We start from the raw sequence: 12,432 nt of genomic DNA, 5'->3' as shown, positions 1-12,432 counted from the left end.
CTTAGTTTTCTCCCTCATGCGTGGTCTTTTCCTTTATTTCAGACCATGATTCCACTAATTTAACCCTTGTCATCCATAACCTCTGACAACTTCCACAGTTAGTGGTAGTTACTATATGAAGTACCACCATTTTCAACTGAAGTGTTTATATTTGGCCAAGTCTCCCATGTTCTTACAATCTCTTTCTTCCTTAGAATCCTTCTTCTCCTCTAATTCTATATGCATGTATATAGGAATTATCACAGACCCACATTTCCCCTATTTGATTTGAACTTCCCTACTTGAATCTGCTACAACATTGTGGCCTCCATCCATTTCCTGGGTCCATAAATGTTAGACGAGTCAATCTATTATCCAAAATGCTCTAAAACGCAACCCTGGTTAGCCGTTCTGAAGGAAAGGTTCGGCCCTTCTGAAGGAAAGGTTCGGCCCTTTTGAAGGAAAGATTTGGCCATTCTGAAGGAAAGGTTCGGCCCTTCTGAACCAAAGGTTTGGCCCTTGATAAAAATCATCCCAAACCCTCTCCTTCCACGGACCACGCCTCCTTCATTTTAGGCTGACCTTCACGAAGTCATGGTTAGCTTACATTTTCCTATTGATTTCACATCATGGGTTGTGGTTGAAGCCCACTTCCTTTTTTTTTCTATAATGTTGCCGACTTAGCTGAAGTAGTTATTTGGATTCTCCTAAAAACAAGGAGAAAATACAGCCCCACGTTCTCTTGGTCAACTCTTGCCTTGACGTAATTGAAAACCTTCTTTTTATGATTCTTTGAAAGCACGATCTTTTCATAAACCTTCCATAATACCAACTCTTAAAAGAATTGATCCAACGTGGTCAACACCATGGTAAGCTCAGTAGAACTTGCCATGCGTGAAAAAATAATTAGTTGGAAGAACTTTGACTTGGATAGGTGTATGAGGTTGAATATAGTATAGTATTTCCATGTAATCGCTTCATTCCATATAGGAAGATGTGGGCCCTTGTTTTAAAGATGGCAAGTCCTAATTGGACTTGCCTCTTTCCTTTTAACAAAAATAGAAAATAACCTACATAGCAAAACTATATTGGCCCACTTGTAATACTGTATAGCTTCTAATAATAATTTATAAGAACTACAATCCAGTGTGGTAAGTTCCATTGGAACTCGCCACATGTCGCCTTTCCATTGTGCTAAAATAATGGAGTAAGCATATGCTCCCAAAATTCAATACCTTGGGTAATTCTGCCATCATGAAGAAGAAAAAAAAGAAATTGAAGAAGAAAAAGTGGAAGTAGAAGTGGAAGTACCGGAAAAAGGAGAAAATGTTTTGTATAAAGCAAAGGAAGATGAGTAATTTACAATATTAATAAGACCATGTAATGTAGCCTCTTCTCAATGAAATACTCCATACTTAGGAAATCAGCCGATCTTGGAAATTCAGCTAAGTCCGTAAAATAACTTTAACCAATGTACTTTTCCAAGTACTTAGCTTTTCCTTCTTGGAATGGCCAAAGTATGGCCATTACGCTTTGTAGATGCAAATTTTTACACCCGAACACTTAAGGAAAATAGTAAGCTAAAAATCAAAGACTTGGAATAAATGTAAATGAATCAGACAACAGAAGAAGTATTTTTAGTGGAATTCGATGCCTCATTATTCTCATTCAGACTCTATTTATAAGCTTTTCTCAGAGATTTACATGGAGCCGTTTCTTGGCTTTTATTCCCAAACGTGGGTAATTATGTCTATTAATCGTGTGTGCACCATTATGGCAAACGTTATGAAATTTTAGGCTTTGTTAAAACTGGGCTTTCTATTCAGCTTCTAAGTTAAGTGGAACTTTCTCCATTTAATTGGGCCGAACTGGTGCCTGCTCATGACTTCTTCTGTTGGGCTTCCAAATTACAATGGTCTTCTAGTTGTCTTAATTTGGTTGTGGGCTGCTTTTTTGCTGCCACATGGTGTGTTGTGATTGGTGGGGTTTTTTCCCTCCACACTTTGCCCCTGATTCCTTTTATGAATTTGATTTATATAAGGAATTATAACTGCTTTCAGGAAGTGAAGAAGTTTTTGCTGCTATTACTGCTTATCATTACCATTCGTGTTACTGATTTTGAGGCTTCATGTTTGTCCTTCCGTTACCTGTTTCCTTCTACTTATATATTGGGTTCCTGTTATTTAGGCATCTGCATCTGTGGTTTTATTCCCGATTTTGGATGAGAGTCTGATTGCTGCTTCGATATCTCCTTCCATCTGCTAAGGTTAGTTTTTCTTCTCATTCCATCTTTCTTACATTATGAGTCAGGAGAGCAGTGAACGAACTCATAGTGTTCATATGTCTGATTATGAGTCAGGAACTGCGGCGACGAGTTTAAGTGATTATTCCAAGGGTCCTATAGTCCTCCCTACTGATATTGTAGAAAGGAAGTCCTTTTCGATTTCTCAGTTGAGAAAGAAGAATCGCGTTCCTTCTGACATTACCCTTAAGGAGTACGATTATGATTTGAATTTTAGTATAGGTAAGGGTTTGGAAAAAGGCGAGATGCTTTTCTCAACTTTACATTTTCCTGCCTTTCGATTCCCCTTTAATCCTTTTTACCTTCGAGTCCTGTCGGTGTTGAATCTAGCCCCTCTTCAAGTTAAACCTAATTACTTCTATATTCTCTCCTATCTTCTTGCTTTGAACAGGGTTCGAGGTTTGACCTTGAATCTTGCTGATCTTCTGTTTTGTTACTCACTTGATAGATTAAAAGGCGGATAGGGTAAATTCCACTTTCGTTCTAGGCCAGGTAGGACTCTTTTCTCTCACCTTAGTACTTTTGACAAGGAGTGGAAAGCTAAAATTGTTAAGGTCAGAGGGGCATGGCAATCTTCTTCCGCTTGGGATTTATTCATTCGATCGAGCTTTCATGCTCCATCCATTCCTGCATTCGATGATTCGGGGGGCGAGTCTTCTTGCCTCGTCTGTATTGTAAAGCACTTATATTACATTTATGACTTCCTGGGTCACAAAACTGACTTTTTCTCTTTGAAATTTGCAGATAGTCGCCTTGCTTATTTGCAGAAAGAGTTTTGAGTGACAGTCCTTCTGCTAAAGTCCTTCTCTCTCCTTCTCTTCTTGAGACGATTTCAAAGGATTCTCTTGTAGTTGTTGAAAATAGTGAGAAGCCCATTAATCAATCAGCGATGGAACTTCCTTCTCCAAAGCCTCATACGACTAAGAAGAAGAGGGAGGCAGCTGCTAAATTACTGCAGGAAAGAAAGAACCTCCTTGTTGAGGTGAGCAAGCTTTCCTCTTCTCAAAAGCAAAAGGGGTTTAATCAGGGACTAAGTGTCCCTCAGTGAAGGATGATTCTCTTTCAAAGTGCCCCAAGCTTATGGCTGGAGCTTTTGGGGTAAAAGTGCCCTAATTCCTGGTGCTGCTGAAGTTGCCGGGGGTGATTTTGCAGGGTCTACTGAGAAGTGGTTCCCCAAAATGATGAAGGCTGATGGGTTCCCTATTAATATTGGTGACTCTGGTGCTGAAGACCCAGAAACGTTAATGGGTTTAGCCAAAGGGATGTGGCCTCCCAGAGATGAAATTTTATAACAACAAATGAGTGTTAATAATCTATTGTCTCTTGCTCCTAAGTCCATAATGGAGGTAATTCTTCTTAATTCCTCTTCTTCTTTTTTACTTAGGTTTATTTTTTGACAGTTCTCTGTTGTTTGTGGGCAGAGCTCTTTCTTGATGTTTGCTCTTTTGAAGAAGCTGTCAGCTGACTCCCTTCAAGCGAACCAGTCTGTTGCCCTTCAAAAGAGGGTAAGTGTTTTGGAGGCTTCCCTCGTCGAGGAAAAGAGAGAGAAGGTCTAGCAGCTTAAGTCAATTATGTACTTTGATAAGAGAGCTAAGGAACTTAAGCACAAAGTGGCTGAGCTTGACTTACAGCTTGGGAAGTCAAACTCGCTTATTCAAACCTGCAAGGATGGGGGTTTAGAGATGTTCAACCATTTTTCCTAGATTGCTAATCTTCGCTATGCCAAAGGCTTCAGGCTTGGTTTTGTTCAGGGGCAGCTTCCTTCCGAGGAGAGAGATTATGGTGATGCTGATGAGCATGATGCCGAACAGGGGCTCTTGGTTGCTGGTGAATATGCCGAGCCTTCGATTGGCCCTACAGAGATTGAATTTGTTACTTTGCTGAAAGACAAGGTGGCCGTTGAAGATTTATCTCTTCTCAAATATCCTTCGGGCTCTGAGGGGTTACCTGCTCTGTCGCTTGATGCCCCTTCCTCTACTCCAGCTAGGGCAGAGTTGGTGGATGCTTTTACACAGAGGTTTAATGCGGAAGGTGGAGCTGAACCTGAGAGTGACCATATATAGCTCCTCATTTTTTTTTTTGTTGTTTCGAGGTGTTGGGTATGCCCTGCCTCTTTTGTAGAAACACCTTTTGAAGAACATAAAAGTTTCTTTCTACAATCATTGGGATCGCCTTTGCTTATGTTCTTGCTTGTGATTTGATACATTTGTATATTGTTGCGATCGGCTCTTGTGGCCGCTTGGTTTTTTGCACTTGATTATTTTTCTGACTAATTCTGATCAGGCATTGGGCTATTAGGGCCTTTGCTTATTTTTCATTCAACTCTTGGGGATGTTCGGCTTTTTAGGACTTGAGCAGTTTCAGTGGACAAGCCCATTTAGGCATTAGGCTTTTTGGGCCTTCGCCTATTTTACGATCAGCTTTTGGGGCCGTTCGGCTTTTTAGGACTTGAGCAGTTTCACTAGTTAAACCCGTTCGGGCATTAGGCTCTTGGGTTCGCCTATTTTATGATCAGTTCTTGGGGCTGTTCGGCTATTTAGGACTTAAGTAGTTTCAGTGGTCAAGCCCATTCTAGTGTTAGGCTCTTAAGGCCTTCGCCTATTTTACGATCGACTCTTGGGGTCATTTAGGACTTGAGCAGTTTTAATGGTCAAGCCCGTTTAGGCGTTAGGCTCTTGGGGCCTTCACATATTTTGTGATCGGATCTTGGGGCCGTTCAGCTTTTTAGGACTTGAGTAGTTTCACTGGTCAAGTTCGTTCGAGCATTAGGCTCTTGGGGCCTTCGCCTATTTTACGATCGACTCTTGGGCAGTTTGGCTTTTTAGAACTTGAGTAGTTTTACTGGTCAAGCCCATTTGGGCGTTAGGCTCTTGAGGCCTTCACCTATTTTGTGATCGGCTCTTGGGGTCGTCCGGCTTTTCAGAACTTGAGAAGTTTCATTGGTCAAGCCTGTTTAGGCGTTAGGCTCTTAGGGCCTTCATTTATTTTGCGATCTGCTCTTGGGGCCGTTTGGCTTTTGAGAACTTGAGAAGTTTTAGTGGTCAAGCCCATTTGGGCGTTAACCTCTTGGGGCCTTCGCCTATTTTGCGATCAGTTCTTGGGGCCGTTAGGCTTTTTAGGACTTAAGCAGTTTCACAAGTCAAGCTCGCTCGGGCGTTAGGCTCTTAGGGCCTTCGCCTATTTTGTGATCGGCTCTTGGGGCCGTTCGGCATTTTAGTACTTAAGCAGTTTCAATGGTCAAGCCCGTTCGGGCGTTAGGCTCTTGGGGCCTTCACCTATTTTGCGATCGACTCTTGGGGCCGTTCAGTTTTTTAGGACTTGAGCAGTTTCACTGGTCAAGCCTGTTCGGGCGTTAGGCTCTTGGGGCTTTCGCTTATTTTGTGATCGACTCTTGGGGCCGTTTAGCTTTTTAGGACTTGACCAACTTCACTGGTAAAGCCCGTTCGGGCGTTAGGCTCTTAACTCCTTCGCCTATTTTACGATCGGCTCTTGGGGCCGTTCGGCATTTTAGGACTTGAGCAGTTTCACTGGTCAAGCCCGTTCAGGCATTAGGCTCTTAGGGCCTTCGCTTATTTTGTGATCGGCTCTTGGGGCCGTTCAGCTTTTTAGGACTTGAGCAGTTTCACTAGTCAAGCTCGTTCGGGCATTAGGCTCTTAGGGCCTTGGCCTATTTTACAATCGGCTCTTAGGACCATTCGGCTTTTTAGGACTTGAGCAGTTTCAGTGGTCAAGTCGTTCAGGCGTCAGGCTCTTGGGGCCTTGGCCTATTTTGCGATCAGCTCTTGGGGTCGTTCGGCTTTTTAAGACTTGAGCAGTTTCACTAGCCATACCCGTTCAGGCGTTAGGGTCTTGAGGCCTTCACCTATTTTACGATCGGCTCTTGGGGTCGTTCGACTTTTTAGGACTTGAGTAGTTTCAGTAGTTAAACCCGTTTGGGCGTTAGGCAGCCTAACGCTTATTTTGCTATCAGCTCTTGGGGCCGTTCAGCTTTTTTGGACTTAAGCAGTTTCACTGATCAAGCCCGTTTAGGTGTTAGGCTCTGAGGGCCTTCGCCTATTTTATGATCGGCTCTTGGGGCTATTCGAATTTTTAGGACTTAAGCAATTTCACTAGTCAGACTCGTTCAGACATTAGGCTCTTGGGCCCTTCGCCTATTTTGTGATCGGCTCTTGGGGCCGTTCAGCTTTTTAGGACTTGAGTAGTTTCACTGGTCAAGCCCATTCGGGTGTTAGGCTCTCAGGGCCTTTGCTTATGTTGCGATCGGCTCCTAAGGCTATTCGGCTTTTTAGGACTTGAGCAATTTCATTTGCCAAGCCCGTTCGGGCGTTAGGCTCTTGGGGCCTTCGCCTATTTTTCTATTGGCTCTTGGGGTTGTTCAGCTTTTTAGGACTTGAGCAGTTTCAGTGGTCAAGCCTATTTGGGCATTAGGCTCTTGGGGCCTTTGCCTATATTGCGATTGGCTCTTGGAATAGTTTTGCTTTTTAGGACTTGAGCAGTTTCACTGGTTAAGCCCGTTTGGGTGTCAGGCTCTTGGGGTCTTCGCCTATTTTGGGATCGGCTTTTGGGGCCATTCGGCTTTTTAGGACTTAAGCAGTTTCACTGGTCAAGCCCATTTGGGCATCAGGCTCTTGGGGCCTTCGCCTATTTTGCGATCAGCTCTTGGGGCCATTCGGCTTTTTAGGACTTGAGTAATTTCAGTGATCAAGCCCGTTCGGGCGTTAGGCTTTTGGGGGCTTCGCCTATTTTGTGATCGGCTCTTGGGGCCATTCAGCTTTTTAGGACTAGAGCAGTTTTATTGGTCAAGCCCGTTCGGGCGTTAGGCTCTTGGGGCCTTCGCCTATTTGTAGGTCTGTCTTGAGTGTTTCGATACGGGTCGACCCCTTTTTAGTGGGCCTTTTTGGCCAAAACGGGTGCCGGACCTTCTTCATAAGGGCGTTCTTTTTGCTGATGTTAAAATCAAACGATTTTGTTTTATAGAAAACCCATTTTCTGTTTAAAGTGAGCTAGCGATTTGAAAAGAAGCAATCTATCCCAAAAAGAAAGCGGGGAAGGCTCTAAATTATGAACCCTTTGATAATGAGTTGTGACTATCTATGGGTCTCATAATTTAGGGCCCTCACCCGCTAATTGTATACCAAGTAGGTCATATTTTAATAATAAAGGATTCTTTTCCTTTTTTATCGATGTGGGACCTTAATTTCTAGAAACAGGAAAACATCTTTTCATTTGAAAAAATATATGGAGTGTATGGAGACCTATGACAATGGGGCACTTTAATGTCGTAAATGGGATCCCATTGTCAATTGGTCCCACACATTGATAGGGATATAAGTGAGGATCCTTATAAGAAAAGGATTATATTCTACTTTTTGAACGATGTAGGACATCATCTTTTGTGGGTGAGGAGGTTTTACTTTTTCATGAAAAATATTTTTTAAAAAAAAATAAAAAGTGTGAAATGGAGACCCCTGATGGTGGGTCCCTTTATGGGTCACCTACCATCAGGGGGCCCACTCCACTGTTTTGATTTGGTGTTTATTTTATTTTAAGTAGCAACTAAAAGTTTTGTTCATATCTGATGTGGGTCTTTCGAAAAAGACAAGCAACAGCTTTATTGGTTCTGAAGAAAAGTACTAGAAAGCATTATATAATTACTTTATTGAAAGTACCTTTTCAAATTCATTGCATTCCTTGATTTAGCTATTTCTGTGCCATCCAGGTGCTGGAGTCTGTAAGCTCATTTTCCAATTATGTCTGAGATTCAGTATGGGCCTTCCCAGTTGGGTTCCAGTTTGCCGACATACTTTTCTGATTTCAGGAGTACCAATCTCCGGGATTAAAGCTTTATCTTCTGACTTTTTTTATTGTAGCTACTTGCTATCCTTTGCTAGTAGGCTACTAGTCGAAGGGCAGTTGCTTCTTTTTTCTCCTCCAAGAGATCCAAATTGTGTTCCAGAAGTTGATTATTTGATCTTTATTCCCAAGTCAAGCTTCGGATAGTGGGCACCATCACTTCGGTGGGTATCACGGCTTCAGTTCCGTAAGATAAAGAGAATGGAGTATCACCAGTGGGGCTTGTTGAAGTGGTTCTGTATACCCATAGGACATTTGGCAATTCATCTAACCATTTTCCTTTCTTATCTTCGAGCTTCTTTTTTATGCAGGCGAAGATTATTCTGTTAGTTATTTTTGCCTGTCCATTGCCTTGTGGATGATACACAGCCAAGACTTTTTTATTGATCCTATATTTATTGAAGAATTGCTGAGTGCTTCAATTATCTAGGTTTGGTCTGTTGTCCATAATGATGGACCTTGGGACTCCGAATCTACATATCAGATTGTTCCAAATGAATTTTTTTTACTTGGATGTTAGTTACGCTCGCGTATGCTTCTACTTCCACCTATTTAGTGAAGTAGCCAGTAGCCAATAAGACATACTTCTTTTGTAAGGCGACCATTGGTAGAGGTCCTACTACGTCCATTCCCCATTGAGCGAATAGACATGGGCTATTCATGGTGTGTATCTCTTCTGGGGGCTGACGGATAATAGGGGCATACCTTTGGCATTTGTCACATCTTCGAGAATATTCCTCTGCTTCCCTCGCCATGTAGGGCTAGAAGTAGCCTTGAGTTAGGGCTTTGTGAGCTAATAACCTTCTTCCAGAGTGGTTCCCATATTTGCCTTTGTATAGTTTCTTTAACACTTCCCTAGACTCCATAGGGGTTAGGAATTTGAGGTAAGGTCCAGAATTCGACCTTCTAAAGAGTTGTCCTACTATTAATGAATATTTGATAGCTTTCAGTCTTAACTGTCGGGCTGCTTCTTTAGACTCAGGGAGTTTCCCTCTTGCAAGGTATGCCTGTATGGGATCTACCAACTTGGTTCCCATGGTATAACGAACACCTGTTCCTCTCTTGCAATGATTGGTGTATCTAGGACATCAACGGGGACAAATCGAGTTAATGATTCATCCGCCATGGATGCTGCACTGGCCAGTTGATCGGCTATTAGGTTTTCTTGCCTCGGGATTTGTTAAAACTTAACTAAGTTAAAGTATTTTGCTAGCTTTGCAACTTCTTCCAGGTATGCACGCATTCTTTCTTCTTTGGGGGCATATTCTTCTATCACCTGCTTGATGATGAGCTGTGAGTCGCTATAAACCCTGAGGTGTCTTACCTGGAGTTCCTTGGCCAGTCTAAGCCCTGCTAGCAGTGCCTCATACCCTGTTTCATTGTTCGTGGTTGGGAACTTTAGTTGGATTGACTATTGGAGCTTGGTCCCCTCGGGAGTTCTTACTTTCAGACCTGCCCCAGCTCCGTTTTGGCTGAAGGAACCATCAACATACAATTCCCAGCACGGGTTTTCTATGATTTGCTGCTCCTCTTTTGGATCAGTATCCAAAAAGAAATCTGTAACTACTTGCCCCTTCTTCGCGGTACGTGGTTTGTATCGAATGTCGAAGGAACTTAGCTCGATTGCCCATTTGGTGATTCGTCCTGACAGATCTGGTTTACTGAGGATTGCTCTGATTGGATGCGTCATAGGGACTATTATCTGATGAGCCTTGAAGTAATGCCGAAGCTTTCTTTTGGCCTGGACTAAAGTAAAGATAATTTTTTCTACCATCGAGTACTTTCTTTCTGTGTCAGTCATGACCCTACTCGAGTAGAAGACCGGGTGCTACTTTTTTCCCACATCTCTTATTAGAGCCGAACTGGTCGCTGACTGAGATACTGCTAGATGAAGATACAATGGTTCTTCAGGACTTGGGGTGGATAAAATTGGGGGGTTTATCATGTATTCTTTGAGCCTTATGAGAGCATCTCGTTGCTCCGTCCCCCAAATTTCTCCTTTTCTTGTTTTTATTACATCAAAGAATGGTTTACATTTGTTTGACAATCTAGATATGAAACGACTAAGGGCTACTACCCTACCGGTGAGGACTTAAACTTCCTTTATAGTTCGAGGCTTCTTGCTCTGTAGTAGCTTTGCCAGTTGGGTAAGACTTGCCTTTATTCCCCTCTTGTTCACTAGGTGACCGAGGAACTGACCCGAGGATATCCCGAATGAGCATTTTACTGCATTTAACATCCTTTTATTACTTCTAAGGGTATCAAACACATCTTACAAATGTTGCCAATAATCTTTCTTGGTCTTGCTTTTGACAACCATATCGTCTATGTAAGCTTCAACCATTTGGCCGATCTATTTTTCGAACACCTTGTTGATTAGCCGTTGATAAGTGGCTCCCGCGTTTTTTAACCCGAAAGGCATGACCTTATAGTAGTAGGTCCCTCATTCGCTAATAAAAGAAGTCTTCTCTTCATCTGAATTGTTCATCGGGATCTGGTTGTAACCTGAATAAGCATCAAGAAAAGTTAATTTTTCATACTCGGTCGTAGCGTCCACCATTTGATCGATTTTGGGAAGTGGGAAGCTATCCTTTGGGCAAGCTTTGTTTAGGTTGGTGAAATCGATACATACCCTCCATTTGCCATTCTTGTTTTGGATAACCACTACATTTGATAGCCATTTGGGATACTAGACTTCTCTGATGAACCCCGCTTCTAAAATCCGGTTAACCTCCTCAGCAATGATTTTGTTTCTTTCGGGGGTGAATTTACTCTATTTCTGCTTCACTGGGTGATAGTTCGGGTCCACGTTTAGGTTATGACAGGCTATCCGAGGGTTAATTTCTGGCATATCCTAGTGATTCTAAACAAAGATGTCGGCATTTTGTCTCAAAAGCTTTATCAGCTCCTTCTTCTCCTAGGCTGGCTGGAGTGCCCTTATGTAAGTTAACTTGTGCTCATCCCTTGAGACTATCTGCACAGCCTCTAGGGATTCTTCAGTTGGGCACTCCTCTTCTGGCTCCCCCCTTCCCTTAGGAGAGGAAGAGCCCTGTAGTTGCTATTTCAGCATTTGTTTGCCCTTATTGTTTAGGCAAATCGTTGTGTGATAACATTCCTTTGCTGTTACTTGATCCCCCCAAATATCGATAACTTCTTTATCGTTCGGACTAACGCACCTCATGACTTGATGTAGAGTTGATGGGACTCATTCCATGCGGTGGATCCATCCTCGGCCCATTAACAAATTATATGTTGGATGAATATTCACCACCACAAAATTCTCCTTCAAGGATCTTTTGGCTGCAGTGACTGATAGTGTGATTACACCTATGGGCTCTACTCTTCTGCTGTTAAACCCTACCAGAGGGTTCCTGGTTGGACAAATTTGATCTGTGGCTAGTTTCAATTGGTTGAAAGTCCACCTTGTTATAATGTTTGCACTATTGCCTGGGTCGATTAGTACTCGTCTGACCAAGCAGTTGGCTATTAGCAAGCTGATCACTAATGGGTCTTCATGTGGTTGTTGTACCCTTCTAATATCTTCCTCTTCAAAAGAAACCTGTGTTGGTCTAGGTCTGTAGCCTATAGCATTGATCTCGCCAATCTTTCGCAACTTATGGGCCTGTTTGAGCTGGATCCTGTAAAAATTCTCTGGTTGCTCGTCCTCCTTTGGATGGCCATGAATCATATTGATTACTCAGACATGATGATTTTTTATTGCAGCCTTTGGAGTTGACTGGGTTTGCTCATGCTGCCTCTGCTGTCCCGGGTCAATTAAATAGTCTGCCAATTCACCTTTGGCTATTAATGCCTCCACTTGCCTTCTCAAGCTCCTGCAATCATTGGTTAAATGACCAAAATCACTATAAAACGTACAGTGTTTACTTTAGTCTCTCTACTCCATTGGTTGTCTAATTGGAGGTGGGATTTGGAAGATGTTTCTCGCTTTAGTCTCTTAATACAGTTTGGCTAACATTACTCTGAGTGGTGTGACCTTTTCAGTCGTTCGAGATTTTTTCTCGAGGGTTCTTCCTTTGATGCTCGGAGGTTCACAATGGAGTCTTAACGTGCTCAGTTGTTCTTTGGGTCTGCTCTCCATAGTGACCAGAGTTGCCCTTTGCTGCCTGGTTACCTTGTTTTCTTCGAGCCTGATATAGTTTTGTACTCGCGAAATCAGCTCGAACATCTTAGTCAGAGTTTTCTTTACTATAGAGGAATAAAAACATAAGCCTTACACCATGGCTATCTTGAACGCTTCTATGGCCGTATTTTGGTTACAATTTGGGATGTCGTAGGAC

At 42.6% G+C, this 12,432-nt stretch overlaps 1 protein-coding gene across 1 annotated transcript; it reads right to left on the bottom strand.

The window, feature by feature from the left end:
- Window positions 1-11,339: 11,339 nt before the first annotated feature.
- LOC132272670 (uncharacterized) lies at window positions 11,340-11,822 on the bottom strand. The gene has a single exon (XM_059773771.1). It carries the CDS (start codon window positions 11,820-11,822, stop codon window positions 11,340-11,342), a length of 483 nt encoding a protein of 160 aa, XP_059629754.1.
- Window positions 11,823-12,432: the final 610 nt, after the last annotated feature.

Source organism: Cornus florida, unplaced genomic scaffold, assembly GCF_030987335.1.
Source record: "Cornus florida cultivar Cherokee Brave unplaced genomic scaffold, ASM3098733v1 CherokeeBrave_3.0.0_Hap2_Chr09, whole genome shotgun sequence".
Lineage (NCBI taxonomy): Eukaryota > Viridiplantae > Streptophyta > Magnoliopsida > Cornales > Cornaceae > Cornus > Cornus florida.
Note: the sequence above shows the minus strand (reverse complement) of the source record. Positions and strands in the feature narration are given on the sequence as shown.

Excerpts from the sequence above, each read along its gene's own strand:
- LOC132272670 (XM_059773771.1), bottom strand. The coding sequence starts at position 11,822 with ATGATTCATGGCCATCCAAAGGAGGACGAGCAACCAGAGAATTTTTAC.